Source organism: Palaemon carinicauda, unplaced genomic scaffold (assembly GCF_036898095.1).
Source record: "Palaemon carinicauda isolate YSFRI2023 unplaced genomic scaffold, ASM3689809v2 scaffold539, whole genome shotgun sequence".
Lineage (NCBI taxonomy): Eukaryota > Metazoa > Arthropoda > Malacostraca > Decapoda > Palaemonidae > Palaemon > Palaemon carinicauda.
In genome coordinates this window covers 74,374-89,822 of record NW_027171804.1, presented here as the reverse complement: position 1 = coordinate 89,822, position 15,449 = coordinate 74,374, and the positions used below count along the sequence as shown (strand labels likewise).

Sequence of the window (15,449 nt, the reverse complement as noted above, 5' to 3'; positions counted from 1 at the left end):
ATTATCAAAAATATGAAAAAAAAAAAAAATTTTATAGCATTTTTTTGCGAGGACGTACCGGTACGTCCATGGGGGTAAAGGGATGGCTTTTGTGAAACGTACCAGTACGTCCTTTGGGGGTAAAAGGGTTAAGTAAGATACAGTAGTTAGGCAGGGAACTAAGATGAAAATCTTTGTTGAGGGACTAGTTAATTAAAGGACCACCAAATAATTTCATGAATATCTTCCACTGTCTTGGGATAGAGTTCTCTTGCTTGAGGGTACACTTGAGCACATTATCTGTTTTCTTATTTCCTTTCCTTGCTGGATTATTTTTCAATATTTAACTTAGCCGGTGATTATAATAGCTGCAGCTCTGCTGCTCGACAGAAAACTCTACGTAAAAAATCCGCCAGCGATCGCTATGCAGGTAGGGGGTGTACTTCAACAGCGCCATCTGTCGTCCAAGTACCCAGTACTCATTGTAAACAAAGAACTCAATTTTCTCTCTGTCGTGCTACCGGCAAGACCTACTAATTCGCTGTTGCTAACTGGATTTGTTTTCACAACTATTTGGTGAAGTACACTTTTCTAGTTTTGAGCTTTCGCTGTGCAGGCTTTCTCTTCAATAAATCCTTGCATTCTTTTTTTGATATCGGATTATTTGTTGATGACTTTGGATAGATTTTGAATTCCCCTTTGACCAATTCAAAATGGCTGACCCTTCTTAAGTCCCAAAATTCAGGAAGTGTAATGCTAGGGACTGTTCAAGGCGTCTTCCGAAGGCCTCTATCGATCGTCACACCGTTTGTTCCAATTGTCGGGATAAAACCTGTCAATTGGAAGATCGATGTGAGGAATGCGTTGGGCTTTCGGAATTCGATTTTATCGAATTCCAGAAATATACACGTAGGCTAGAGAGAGATAGAGTCAGGAGAAGTTCATCTCGTTCTGTTGATTTTTCCTCTCCTCATGCCCCACAACCTATTCCTTCCCCTGTAGTGGTTGCTCCTAATCCCCCTTCTGGCACTCAGGAACCTTCGATGGCTGATATGATGCGTGCCATCCAAGCTCTGGGTGAGAGAGTTGAGTCCCTGGCTAGTGACCGTAACCAGCTCATGGCGGACGTCAAGGAGCTGAAGTGTAAGAGTGCAGTGGGAAGTGATAAAGTGAGTGATAGTGTTGTGGATAGTGTTGCGCTTGAGGGTTCGTCTGTTCGTGCCTGTCGTCCTCCTAGTCCGGGACCTCTTGCAAGCTCCCAAGTCCAGGGGAGAAGCAATGTCGTACGACCAATGGGTTCGAGAGGCTTTAATCAGCGAACAGACGTTCCCTCCGTGGTTTCGGGCGTATCTAACCAAGATCGCCCCACCCACACAAAGACGAGAGAGCCCATTTATTCCTCGTCTGCGGAAGAGGTTTCTCGCAAGAAACCATGGACCAAGGTCTCACGACCGCTTAAGCGCAAGTCGGTCCCTTCCGCGCAAGTCCAACGGCCCAGTTGTAGCCACTGGGTCAGTTCGGACTCGTTGCAGTCTTCCGATGACTGTTCACCTCCTAAGAGAGGCAAAGCGGTACCGCCGCAGACAGTTACACCGTCTGTTGCCGCACCTGCTCCTGCAGACCCCAAGTGGTCTTTGCTGCAGACCATGCAGTCACAATTAACGTCTCTGATGCAGGACTTTCGTGCGGAGAAGGTTGCTGCTGCACCAGCCTCTTGCCTACAACCACCCACACACTCGGTTGTGCGTCCTGTGGACGCTGAGGCAACCTTCTTGCGCACTCCAGTTGAGAGAGTTCCGCCACCCATGCGTTCCAGTGTACCCTGCCAGCCGCATGTTGACGTTCGGCGACGCACGGAGCCTTCCGTTGACGTTCGCGAGACACAACAACAGTCAGAGTTGTTTTGTTTTGACGCGGTGCGTCAACCTCCGCAACCCAGTGTGGTTGCCACTGCTCACCCGCATCAGGCTAGACAGTCTGGAGTAGACGCTGTGCGTCCCCGCGCTGCTATGGTTGTTGCCAGCTCACAGACTGGGCAACAGTTCCATGACGTTGCGTCCGGTTCAGTCACGCGTGCACCCGTGCGACCGGACTTGGCTAACCAGCCGTTACCTACTCCATTGCCGCTTCCTCCTCAATACTCGGATGATGGACTTTCGGATGATGATGGTGCCGCTCACGTTGATGAACCACATTCGGACCTTGACGAGCCTAAGTCCACGCAACCCTCTTTGGACTTTAGAAAAGTTCTAGCTCTGTTCAAAGAGATGTTTCCGGACCAGTTCGTGTCTGTGGCTCCGCGCTCTCCTCCGTCAGAGTTTGTATTAGGTATGCCGTCATCCTCGCCTGCCTTTACTAGACTCGTCCTCGCACGCTCGTCCAAGAGAGCTTTACGAGTGATAGGAGATTGGATGCAGTCCAAAAAGAGTCTAGGGAAGACAGCCTTTATGTTTCCCCCTGCTAAACTCTCTTCTAAATCGAGCGTCTGGTATGCCACGGGAGAAGTTCTCGGCTTGGGAGTTCCTGCCTCTGCCCAGGGCGACTTCTCAAGTCTGGTAGTCTCTCCCCGCAGGCTAGCCATGAGACGCTCGAAAATATGTTGGTCATCTTCGGACCTAGACCACCTTTTGAAAGGGTTATTTAGAGCCTTTGAGGTCTTCAACTTTTTAGGCTGGTGTCTGGGAGCTTTAAGCAGGAAGATCTCTCCGTCTGAGAAGGAAACTTCCTTGCTCCTCATGTCCTGCATGGACAAGGCCATACGTGACGGGTCTAGTGAGCTTGCTGCATCGTTCGTATCCGGAGTCCTCAAGAAGCGTGAGAACCTTTGCTCTTTCCTGTCAGCTGGAGTGACACCTTGTCAAAGATCCGAACTTCTGTTTGCTCCTCTTTCTAAGTGCCTCTTTCCAGAGGACTTGATTAAGGAGATTGCTGCGTCTTTGATTCAGAAGGACACTCATGACCTGGTTGCGTCCTCTGCTCGCAAAGCCACCCCTTTGCCTACCTTGTCAGCTAGACCAAGGATGGACACTCCAGCGTTCCCGATTTATTCCGCCCTTTCGTGGCAGAGCCTCCAGCAGAGGAGGTGCTCGTGCCGAAGGGAGACGTGGAAAGAAGAAAGGAACCAAGTCCTTTAAAGGCAGAGTCTGACTGCCAGCTTCTTCAGACAGCAGTGGGAGCCAGACTCAAGAACTTCTGGCGGACCTGGGAGAAGAGAGGCGCAGATGCACAATCTGTGAAGTTGCTCAGAGAGGGGTACAAGATCCCGTTTGTACGAAAACCCCCTCTAGCAACGTCTCCCATCGATCTCTCTCCCAGGTACAGAGAGGACGACAAGAGACGAGCATTGAAACAGGAGGTGTCTCTCTTACTAGAAAAGGGAGCGGTAGTCAAAGTCCTGGACCATCAAACCCCGGGCTTCTACAACCGTCTCTTCTTAGTGGCAAAGAAGACAGGAGGGTGGAGGCCGGTGCTAGACGTCAGTGCGCTGAATGTCTTTGTCATAAAGCAGACGTTCTCCATGGAGACCACAAAGTCCGTTCTAGCAGCGGTCAGAAGGGAAGACTGGATGGTCTCTTTAGACCTAAGGGACGCATACTTCCACGTCCCCATCCACCCAGACTCCCAACCTTTTCTGAGATTTGTTTACGAAAAGGTTGTCTACCAGTGTCAAGCCCTGTGCTTTGGCCTAAGCACAGCTCCTCTTGTGTTTACGAGGCTGATGAGGAATGTAGCCAAATTCCTTCATTTAGCGGACATCCGAGCCTCCCTCTATTTGGACGACTGGCTTCTAAGAGCTTCTTCCAGTCGTCGCTGTCTGAAGGATCTAAAGTGGACTCTAGATCTGACCAAGGAATTGGGTCTCCTTGTCAATTTGGAAAAGTCTCAAGTGGTCCCATCCCAAACTATTGTGTATTTAGGGATGGAGATTTACAGTCTAGCTTTTCGGGCTTTTCCGTCGGCCCCCAGAACGAGCCAAGCCCAGTTATGCATCCAGAACATGCTGAAGAAGGAACGGTGTTCAGTCAGGCAGTGGATGAGTCTGATAGGGACACTATCATCCCTGGAACAGTTCGTATCGTTAGGAAGACTACACCTCCGTCCTCTTCAATATCACCTAGCTGTTTACTGGAAAAAGGACAAGACGCTAGAAGCGGTCTCGATCCCCATTTCCGAGAAGATGAAGTCTTGCCTGACTTGGTGGAAGGACAGTATCAGCCTCAGAGAGGGTCTGCCCCTGGCTGTTCAGACTCCCAACCACGTTCTCTTCTCGGACGCATTGGACACAGGCTGGGGCGCGACATTAGACGGTCGGGAATGCTCGGGAACTTGGAACTCGAGTCAAAGGACAATGCATATCAACTGCAAGGAGCTACTGGCAGTTCATCTGGCCTTGAAAAGCTTCAAGTCTCTCCTTCAAGGCAAAGTGGTGGAGGTGAACTCGGAAAACACCACGGCTTTGGCGTACATCTCCAAGCAAGGAGGGACCCACTCTATGACGTTGTACGAGATCGCAAGGGACCTCCTCACCTGGTCAAAAGGTCTAAACATTTCGCTAGTAACGAGGTTCATCCAAGGCAGCTTGAATGTCATGGCAGATTGCCTCAGTCGAAAGGGACAAATCATTCCAACAGAATGGACCCTTCACAAGGATGTGTGCAAGAGACTTTGGGCCACATGGGGCCAGCCAACCATAGATCTCTTCGCAACCTCGATGACCAAGAGGCTCCCAATATATTGCTCACCAATCCCGGACCCAGCAGCAGTTCATATAGATGCCTTTCTCCTAGATTGGTCACATCTAGACCTATATGCATTCCCCCCGTTCAAGATTGTCAACAAGGTACTGCAGAAGTTCGCCTCTCACGAAGGGACAAGGTTGACGTTAGTTGCTCCCCTCTGGCCCGCGAGAGAATGGTTCACCGAGGTACTTCGATGGCTAGTGGACGTTCCCAGAACGCTTCCTCTAAGGGTGGACCTTCTACGTCAGCCACACGTAAAGAAGGTACACCAAGGCCTCCACGCTCTTCGTCTGACTGCCTTCAGACTATCGAAAGACTCTCGAGAGCTAGAGGCTTTTCGAAGGAGGCAGCCAGGGCGATTGCTAGAGCAAGGAGGACATCCACCCTTAGAGTCTACCAATCGAAGTGGGAAGTCTTCCGAAACTGGTGCAAGTCAGTATCAGTATCCTCGACCAGTACCTCTGTAACTCAAATAGCTGACTTCCTTTTATACCTGAGGAAAGAAAGATCTCTTTCAGCTCCCACTATCAAGGGTTACAGAAGCATGTTGGCATCAGTCTTCCGTCACAGAGGCTTAGATCTTTCCAACAACAAAGATCTACAGGACCTCCTTAAGTCTTTTGAGACCACGAAGGAGCGTCGTTTGGCTACACCTGGTTGGAATTTAGACGTGGTACTAAGATTCCTCATGTCAGAAAGGTTCAAGCCGCTACAATCAGCCTCCTTTAAAGATCTCACTTTAAAGACTCTTTTCCTGGTTTGCTTAGCCACAGCTAAAAGAGTCAGTGAGATTCACGCCTTCAGCAGGAACATCGGATTTTCATCTGAAACGGCTACATGTTCTTTACAACTTGGTTTTCTAGCCAAAAACGAGCTACCTTCTCGTCCTTGGCCGAAATCGTTCGATATTCCAAGCCTATCAAATATGGTTGGAAATGAACTAGAAAGAGTCTTATCCCCTGTGAGAACTCTTAAGTTCTATTTAAGACGAACTAAACCCTTACGAGGACAGTCAGAAGCTTTATGGTGTTCAGTTAAGAAACCATCTTTGCCTATGTCAAAGAATGCTTTATCCTATTTTATCAGACTGTTAATACGAGAAGCTCATTCACATCTGAGTGAAGAAGACCAAGCTTTGCTGAAGGTAAGGACACATGAAGTTAGAGCTGTCGCAACTTCAGTGGCCTTTAAACAAAATAGATCTCTGCGAAGTATAATGGACGCAACCTATTGGAGAAGCAAGTCAGTGTTCGCATCTTTTTATCTTAAGGATGTCCAGTCTCTTTACGAGAACTGCTACACTCTGGGACCATTCGTAGCAGCGAGTGCAGTAGTGGGTGAGGGCTCAACCACTACATTCCCCTAATTCCATAACCTTTTTAATCTTTCTCTTGAAATTTTTTTTATTGTTGTTTTTGGGTTGTCCGGAAGGCTAAGAAGCCTTTCGCATCCTGGTTGATTTGGCGGGTGGTCAAATTCTTTTCTTGAGAAGCGCCTAGATTAGAGGTTTTGATGAGGTCCTGTGGTATGGGTTGCAACCCTTCATACTTCAGATCCTAGGGGTCGCTCAGCATCCTAAGAGGATCGCGAGGCTCCGTAAGGAAGACGTACTTAAAAAGGCAGAGTAATTGTTCAAGTCGACTTCCTTACCAGGTACCTATTTATTTTATTTTTGTTATTTTGATAACTTCTAAAATGAAATAAAAAATCCTTAGCTCATAATAATGTAAACATTTATTGCTGGTCTCTACCCACCCCCCTGGGTGTGAATCAGCTATTATAATCACCGGCTAAGTTAAATATTGAAAAATTTTATTTTGATAATAAAATAAATTTTTGAATATACTTACCCGGTGATTATAAATTAAAGGACCCTCCCTTCCTCCCCAATAGAGACGCAGTGGACCGAGGAGAAAATTGAGTTCTTTGTTTACAATGAGTACTGGGTATCTGGACGACAGATGGCGCTGTTGAAGTACACCCCCTACCTGCATAGCGATCGCTGGCGGATTTTTTACGTAGAGTTTTCTGTCGAGCAGCAGAGCTGCAGCTATTATAATCACCGGGTAAGTATATTCAAAAATTTATTTTATTATCAAAATAACATTTTTCTCTGTTGGAACCTTTACAGGGCTTATAGAATCCTGCTTTTCCTACTAGGATTGTAGCTTGCTTAGTAATAATATTACTAATAATATTGCTCAAAGGGAAAAAGTATCATCATTAACAATGAGGTTTGGAAAAGATTTCTCAAGTACAAATTCATGATCCCAATATGCAGTAACATCATAAGCAATTTATCATCATCTCTTACACCTATTGATGCAAAGGGCCTCGGTTAGATTTTGCCAGTCGTCTCCATCTTGGGCTTTTAACCCTGGATAGGTACGGTGGGTCGTTTGCGACCCCGAGCGTCAAAAAAAAACAGGTTTTTCTCACGTGACTCACCCCTGTGACTGAATTTGTGGGTGATCGACCTGCAGGAGGTGTCTCCCCTACACGCTCTAGTAGTGTCCAGATGTGCATTGCTGTAGCTGTACTCCTTCCCCGATTTCTGAGACGCGTCGGGGTCGTTCGCGTCCGAGTTTACCCTTCTGAGGTAGTTTGCATAATTATCAAAGTTATTACGTATTATGAAATTGTCGTAGAATGGTGCAACTTGTATAGGTTATCAGTTGTGGAAAGTCTTGGTGGATTGTTTGGCTACCATGTGCATGTTTTTTTTTTTAGTTAAAATGTCGTTCATCACCACGAGGACCATTTTACCGCGAGTGCCCCTTTTTCATTTTTTTTCATTTTTTTGCCAAGTCATTTTTCCGTAAGATATTGCCAAATAGTGTCGTAAAACTTTTGCTTGTTTAGTGTTGGAAAGTGTGTCTAGATGATCTGGCTACCCATGCATGACTTTGTTTTTGTCAGATACGACGTAGTTATTGGTATATTGGGTATTTAACTGCGGTTACCAATTTCTGTTTTTTTTTTCAATATTTGTAAAAATTACTACGTAGTAAGGAATTGCTGTATATTATTCATTTTTTTTTTCATGTTTATGTGTTAGAAAGTGTGCCTTGATGGTTGGGCTAACACGTGCATGTCTTTTTTTTTATCTGAGATGTCGTATATTAGAATGTCGGGCATTTTACCGCGAGTGTCCCTTTTTAATTTTTTTTAATTTTTTTGCCAAGTCATTTTTCCGTAAGATATTGCGAAATAGTGTCGTAAAACTTTTGCTTTTTTAATGTTGGAAAGTGTGTCTAGATGATCTGGCTACCCATGCGTGATTTTGTTTTTGTCAGATACGACGTAGTTATTGGTATATTGGGTATTTAACTGCGGTTGCCAATTTCTGTTTTTTTTCAATATTTGTAAAAATTTACTACGTAGTAAGGAATTGCCGTATATTATTGATTTTTTTTTCATGTTTATGTGTTAGAAAGTGTGCCTTGATGGTTGGGCTAACACGTGCATGTCTTTTTTTTTTTATCTGAGATGCCGTATATTAGAATGTTGGGCATTTTTCCGCGAGTGCCCCTTTTTATTTGTTTTGCATTTTTTTGCTTAGTCATGTTACCGTAAGGAATTGGCAAGTAGTGTCGCAAAACTTATATTTTTATAGTGTTGGAAAGTGTTTCTAGATGATCTGGCTACCCATGCCTATTTTTTTTTTAGCCAGATATGGCGTATATATAAGTATGTGTTCGATTTTCCTGTGATTGCCATTTTTTCGTTTTTTCCCATTTCTTTCAAAATTACTACGTACTAAGGAACTATCACAGAGTAATATTTCATTTATATGTTTATTTGTCGGAAAATATGCCTTGATGGTTTGCCTAGCACGTGGCTGAAATTTTTTTTTTCTGAAATGCCGTATATTAGAATGGCCATTTTTCCACGAGTGCCCCTTTTTATTTGTTTTGCATTTTTTTGCTTAGTCATGTTACCGCAAGGAATTGGCAAGTAGTGTCGCAAAACTTATATTTTTATAGTGTTGGAAAGTGTTTCTAGATGATCTGGCTACCCATGCCTATCTTTTTTTTAGCCAGATATGGCGTATATATAGGTATGTGTTCGATTTTCCGGTGATTGCCATTTTTTCGTTTTTTCCCAATTCTTTCAAAATTACTACGTACTAAGGAACTATCACAGAGTAATGATTCCTCTAGATGTTTATTTGTCGGAAAATTTTGTTTACTTTTTTTTTTATTGAATATCATCAAATTTTTTTAGCTAAAATATTGTTTTACATTTTTTTTTTCGATTTTATTTCCCTTCAAAAAAAATTTTTTGGGTCAGAATTTTAATTTTATAGTCGTAAAATAATCGACAATTATCCAGCAACCCACCATACAATTTTTATGCATATCCAATAATAATTAGATTAGTAAATAACACCTTGAAATTGACATACCCTTCCTACATTTCAAGTGGCAGATTAGGGAGTCTGAGTCAGTGTGGTTGGCGGCCATTTTGTGGACATATCCGAAGCGTAAGCTGCCCTATCTATATATATTCTTGTTCCCTATAGAATTTGTGATATTTTGGTATATTTTTACCTGCATAAATATCATATTATATATTAAATATATGTATTTTTTTACGAAATTTCCAAGTACTCAAAAAATTACCTTTAGATATGGCCCCTGATATAAATGTAATTTACAAAATAATGAAGATTTTTTTTACATATTTCTATTTTAGGATAACATATGTTTATTCCCTAAAAAAATTAGCCACTTCCTATTTCATTTGGGTACCCAAAAAAATTCATGAAATTTGGACAATTTTTTTTGGCCAAAAAAAGTTACCCTTTTTTTCTCATTTCAGATCTTCACCTCCATGGGTCTGACTTCATCCAAAATACATCAAGATGTGTCCTAAACATTCAAGAATCAATTCCTAAAAGGATTTGTGTATATATGTATAAACTTTTTTTTTACTGTATGAATTTTTATGTCAGGTCTTTTTTTTTTTCTACTTAATTTTTTAAAATATTTATAATAAATAGTTTTTCTGCAGATGAGTAGTATTTATCTTTACAGTTGTTTTAAGCATTCATTGAAGTTTTTTTTGGCAAAAGAAAAAAGGAGGTTACTGCAAAAACTGATTTTTCAAGAATTTTTTTTGGCGTCGGGGTCGTTCGCGTCCGAGTATACCCTTAAAGGGGTGTCCGAGGACCGTACCTATCCAGGGTTAAATCAATACTTCTCCATTCCTCAACTCCCACTTCAAGCTTCATAGTCCTCAACCGTATAGGCTTGGGTCATCCAACTCTTCTAGTGCCTTGTGGAGCCCAGTTGAAAGTTTGGTGAACTGATCTCTCTTGGGGAGTGCGAAGAGTATGCCCAAACCATATCCATCTACCCCTTATCGTGATCTCATCCACATATGGCACTCGAGTAATCTCTTTTGTAGTTTCATTTCTAATCCTGTCCTGCCATTTAACTCCCAATATTCTACTGAAAGCTTTACTTTTATAAATATTTTAAAAGAATGAGATTTAGGTAATATTTTTAGGTATGTTATTGGACCCCTCATTACTGCAGTTATTGCTATATGAAAATCAGGTTAATTATCGAGAGAGATGATATTTGATAAATTTATGGTAAGAGGAGTGGTGATGAAAATAATGATAATGAACTTCCAAGTCCTCACAATCCAAAATATAACATTCACCTTAGCCAAATAATTTAGCTGTTAGAGAATCCATCTTGCAAAATAAGGTTAAAGAACTAATGGTTCAATCATGTTTAGTGTTAAGAGGACACTCCATATTTAAAAGTATTCCTTCCGGCCGGAGTTTCAGAACCAGCTGAAGGGAAAGATTTTAGAGTCATTTGTCAAAGCTTTCGATTCAACTACGCTTCATTTGGACAGACAAAAGGCTGAATCCCCTTGAGATTCAAAGCCACGTCTTTACAGTTAGTATTTGTATAGGTAGAGTTGACATCTTTCCATTCAAGGTCTTGAACTAGAGGATCATCCAAGATGGAATAGAAAGTTCTTGTTAGACGTGGTAAAAGTAGAAAAATTTCTCATGAGGAGTTTTGTCTCTTGTATTTGATGAAGAAGGTATTATACAGTACTGTACAGTATAGGAATAGAGCTAAGCTAACTCCCAGTGCAAATTGGAAAAAATATTTGATTTCAGTGCAAGAGAAAAACAGTCCTTCAAATGCTCTTGCTATATACCTGTAATTCAAACTGAGCTTCTCCCTTTGTATGGTACAGGGTCATCTTACAAGTGGCTCTTCTATGAAGCAGAAGTTTTATTAAACTTTATGAAACACCTGTAGGTTATGATATCTACCACTACCAACAACGATAGAAGGAAATCATGTGTGCTCGTATTTGTTTTTGCACAAATTATCTCGAAAAGCCATCAGTGATTTCCAACGTATTTTTCGAGGTCGTGGAATGGTCCAAGATAGAAGATCAACTTTCGGAATAGATCCATGTGTGGATAATGATTCTATTAGAATTTAGAAATAATATTTCTAACTTCAGAGGGAGTGAGTGAAGTTGGATGCACTGAATCGCAAACATCGATTGATGGACATTTGAAAGGTATCTTTGCATGGCGTTGCAAGTGGGAACTGCACTGCAACAAACAATTACTCATTATGCATCTGAAATAGTGATGGTCCTCTATGATCTATGCTTAAACATTATAGACATTGTGTAGGCTTGGTAAGCGTACTAGAAAGCATTGAAATAAGTTGTGGTTTTAATGCAGCCCATCTTGTAAGAACACTTCGTTATCTTTAGCTATTCAAGAATGATAAAATCTAAGTTTACATAAAGCAGGTGTTGTTTTGAATTGCAGATGATGTAAATTATCTTGTGAGTTCTTGAGAGATGATAAAAAGTAAAAATTTCAGTTGGAATGACTCCAGGTGTCGGGTAAAACACGTTAATGCCGTAGATAATAACTAATGTCACTTCTTAAAGCAGGGCACTTGAAATAATGTAAATTACCACAACCAGCAGTGCTTCCTTGAGGTAAAAGCTCCGATCAAAGAACATATTTAAGGAGAACTTATTTTCTTTCTAGTAAAAGAACTGTTGATGTAGCTGTCATAATCACTTGTGTAGCTGATGACCCATTGCCTAAACAAAAACAGCTGTTGACAAATATTTTTGGGGCAAATGTTGGAAATAAACTTAGATTACTGTACTGTAATTCACCTGTGATAATGGGAGCCATGACTTTTTATGTTGGTTTTGACAGATTTATAATTGTTTAATACAGTTCTCTTACGTCATAAAATACAGTTCAATACTCTTGATATACCTTTGATAAAAGCATCAGTAAGACAATAGCAAGCTATTGTTATAATTATCAAGGAGTACATTCCCAGCCCCCGTGGCCGCGGGGGCATAAAAACAATTTGAAAAGCGCCAACGTCTCCTTGCGTGTCTTAAAAGGCGACTAAAAGGGACGTGACGAGTGGGCTGGGAACCCCCTCTCCTGTATTATATACTCCTGTGAGACGTTGATGTACATTCATTATTTGAAGAAGGGGGACTCCTTGGGACACACCTAGTTCTTATGAATGGGACTTCTGTACGTACACCCTTTTTCATGGCATGCAAGGATTTCTTATAGAGTCATGTCTCGTGTAATCCTTCTTTCTCTTTATATGTTGGGTAAAATTAGTGATTATTTAGTGAATCTACTGTGGCATGAATACATCAGCTGTTGATATCATAAGAAAATGGGTGTATTTAAGTCCAATATATCTTACCAATGGTGAATAGATTATTTCCTGACGAATGCTTGTGAACGTGGCTCAAGTAATGGTGAGTCAGGCAGTTCTCAACTTGAACGTATTGAAGTCATTCTCGATACTTCATAAACTTAAATGCATTCATTTTGTCCCTCATAGAAACCCACAACATAGCTTTAGAATTCACTTCAAGATTCTGAACTAAGTAAATCAGATAAAGTTCCTGTACAATGCTCAGACGTTTGTATGTATGGAATATAAATATTTTCTATATTTAGTATTCACATATTTTTCATCTATTTATAACTCATGTGGTATTCTTGAATGCTATTTCTGTTTGGTAATGACTATCCTCCCACATTTTCCACCAAGCTTCATCTGTGGTGGAAAATGTGGGAGGTTGGGCTGTGGCACCCTAGCAGTACCAGCTGAACTCGGCTGAGTCCCTGGTTAGGCTGGAGGAACGTAGAGAGTAGAGGTCCCCTTTTTTTGTTTTGTTTCTTTGTTGATGTCGGCTACCCCCCAAAATTGGGGGAAGTGCCTTTGGTATATGTATGTATGTAATGGATATCCTTCCCGCAGGCTCCATCTATACAACATCGAGGAAGGAAAAAAGGCTGAGTCGAACGACAGCTACGTCGGCCAGGGCGAGAAGGAGTGCCAGCAATACACGTCGAAGTTCGGTTTCCACATTGACACCTGCTGCGGCTACCTCTCCCAGGATAACAGCTGGTGCGATGATTGGGTGGTAGGTATTATTAAATTTTTGTTTATCCTTACTCATTTTGTTTAGCCAGTACAGGGTGCAATTTGAGATAGAAATCCTGTTTTTATTTGTATACTGTATACCTTTCGTACAGCTTTGTTGTTGAAGCTCTATGAAATATATGCCTCATCTTTTCAAAGTTCTTAGAAATAGAGTTACAAACTACTGTTATATAAGAGTTTTCTATATATTCTAACTGCTGCTACTGACACATGCATCACTGCATTGATTATAAGTTTTCCATGTTGTAATATGAAAGAAAATATTACAAGACCAATCGTTTGTTTATTTTCTGTACCACTGGACCAGTGAAGATTACCATCTTGAATGTGGTTTAGACGTGAAATGATTTCTCTCCACTCTTCTGTTTTCCCGAGCTCCTGTCGTTGTTATGTTTACTTTTGGAGCTTTTTAAAGGTCTTCAAGAGGCAACCTCCATAGCTAAACCATTCCTGATTAACTGTTCCTCGTCCCATGTCTAAACTGCTCATTCTTGGAGACCCGTTATTATTATCTTTGCCAGAGAAGTTACGACTTCATTCCTTTTTTGTTTTGGTCTGTTAGTGTTGAAGTACTGAATAGTATGGTACAAGAATTCAACCAAATGTTTTCCTAAAGATTGACAGTTGATAAGGATTTTTAAATGATTAAAAGGCGATATTGTCGTTACCAAACCAGCGATGAGAAGGAGAATATTATTTGCACTTATTTTATTAAGATTGATGAGTGCTAAGCGGAGTTTGGGTGTGATCTTCAACTCTTTCCAGATGTTACGGCCATGTTTGGAGTTATCTGTCCCCTCTGGATTATAAAGAAGACAGTCAATTCAGATATATTTTGTAGGTAGATCCATTGTGAAGAGTTGCACATAAGATCTTTATCCCATCATCCGTTTGTAATAAATCTCTGTGAATGACATCTGAATGTTCAATAAGTAGCTTCGTTAGAATTAAGCTAGTCCTCCCATCAGGGCCATTAGAAATCTGCTATATAAATTGTATAGAAAATGGAACCTAAGCAGAACAAGGACAAAATTTATAGGCCTTAAACAGGGTTGTTGTTTATAAGAAGACATCAGATATTGCTTTGAAATTTTTATTCCACCATTATTGGAATGTTGACCGTCTGTGTGTCAGTGGTGCGGGCCGTCCGTGGCCGAGCTCTCCGGAGCGAGGCGGCAGTGGGCATGCATGCCCAATGTCGATCCGGATGGACTGTATCAAGGATGACCTTCGATCAAAGGGATTAACCGGTGATGAAGTGTGGGACAGAGGTAGATGGAGAACGCTGGCCAGAAACATCGATCCCACATAAAAGTGGGAAAAGATGCAGACGAAGAAGAAGTCCGTCTATGTCAGTACCCACGATGTATCTGATCATTTAAGACAAAATTGTTTAAGGTTATGATTTTCTCGTTGTAAAATAGTGTCTCTGTTGGTTTGGAAGAGTCCAGAGATCACTTCTTCTCCTTCAACACCCAGCTGTAGACAAGGCCCTCTGCTAATATAATGTAAACCAAGCAAGCCTCGCCAATAATGATAATTATGATTGTGATTGTCTGTGATAAGTTCTATTTAAGCGGGGCACTTCTCCTTGGTGCCTTCAAGGTTTGGATCGCTGTTGTTATTAGGTTGTCATTCCAGACTTTAGCCTTTTATGTAAAAGAGGACATCTTTATTGTGATTCTTTTGAGTGGTGCAGGATGGGTCAGTAAAGACCTGGAGCCATTGATAAGTCCTAAGTTCTCATCCTCATTGATTTGCAACATTGTTATTGTTGCATATGCTATTTTCTCTTTATTTTGGATATATCTGTATTTGCCTATTGTTGAAATAGATAAGTTGCTTTTTTTTCTAATACTCAGGAGCTCAAATGCAGTGCAAATGCTCTTCTTTTACGGGGGTTGACATAAGTTGTGGCGGGATGTTGCAAGAACAACCCCCACACCCTTGAATCACTCTAACTGACAATAGTCTCCTGTGCACAAACTTTCCCCTGACGTTGTCATAAACTGGACTCTTGGGCTGAAAGGAAATAAAAACAAAACATAACCTTAAAACTATATTTCTCACAAACTCAAACGCTTAACATAAGCCATCCACAATGAAAATAATCACACTTAAAACTAATCAAAAACTCAACACTAAATATATAATAATCATAACACCATTCATATAAACCCCCAAAAAACCTAACAAACTTAAAATTAAGGGATTTTGACAAAGGAAAGATCTATTT

General features: G+C 41.5%; 1 protein-coding gene across 2 annotated transcripts in view; it reads left to right on the top strand.

The window, feature by feature from the left end:
• LOC137637111 (ketosamine-3-kinase-like) overlaps positions 1-15,449 on the top strand; it is a 92,700-nt gene that overhangs the window by 31,695 nt on the left and 45,556 nt on the right. For both annotated transcript variants that reach the window (XM_068369401.1, XM_068369402.1), the window contains exon 4: positions 13,028-13,193. In XM_068369401.1, coding sequence (XP_068225502.1) covers positions 13,028-13,193 — 166 coding nt within the window. The remainder of the gene's footprint in view (positions 1-13,027; positions 13,194-15,449) is intronic.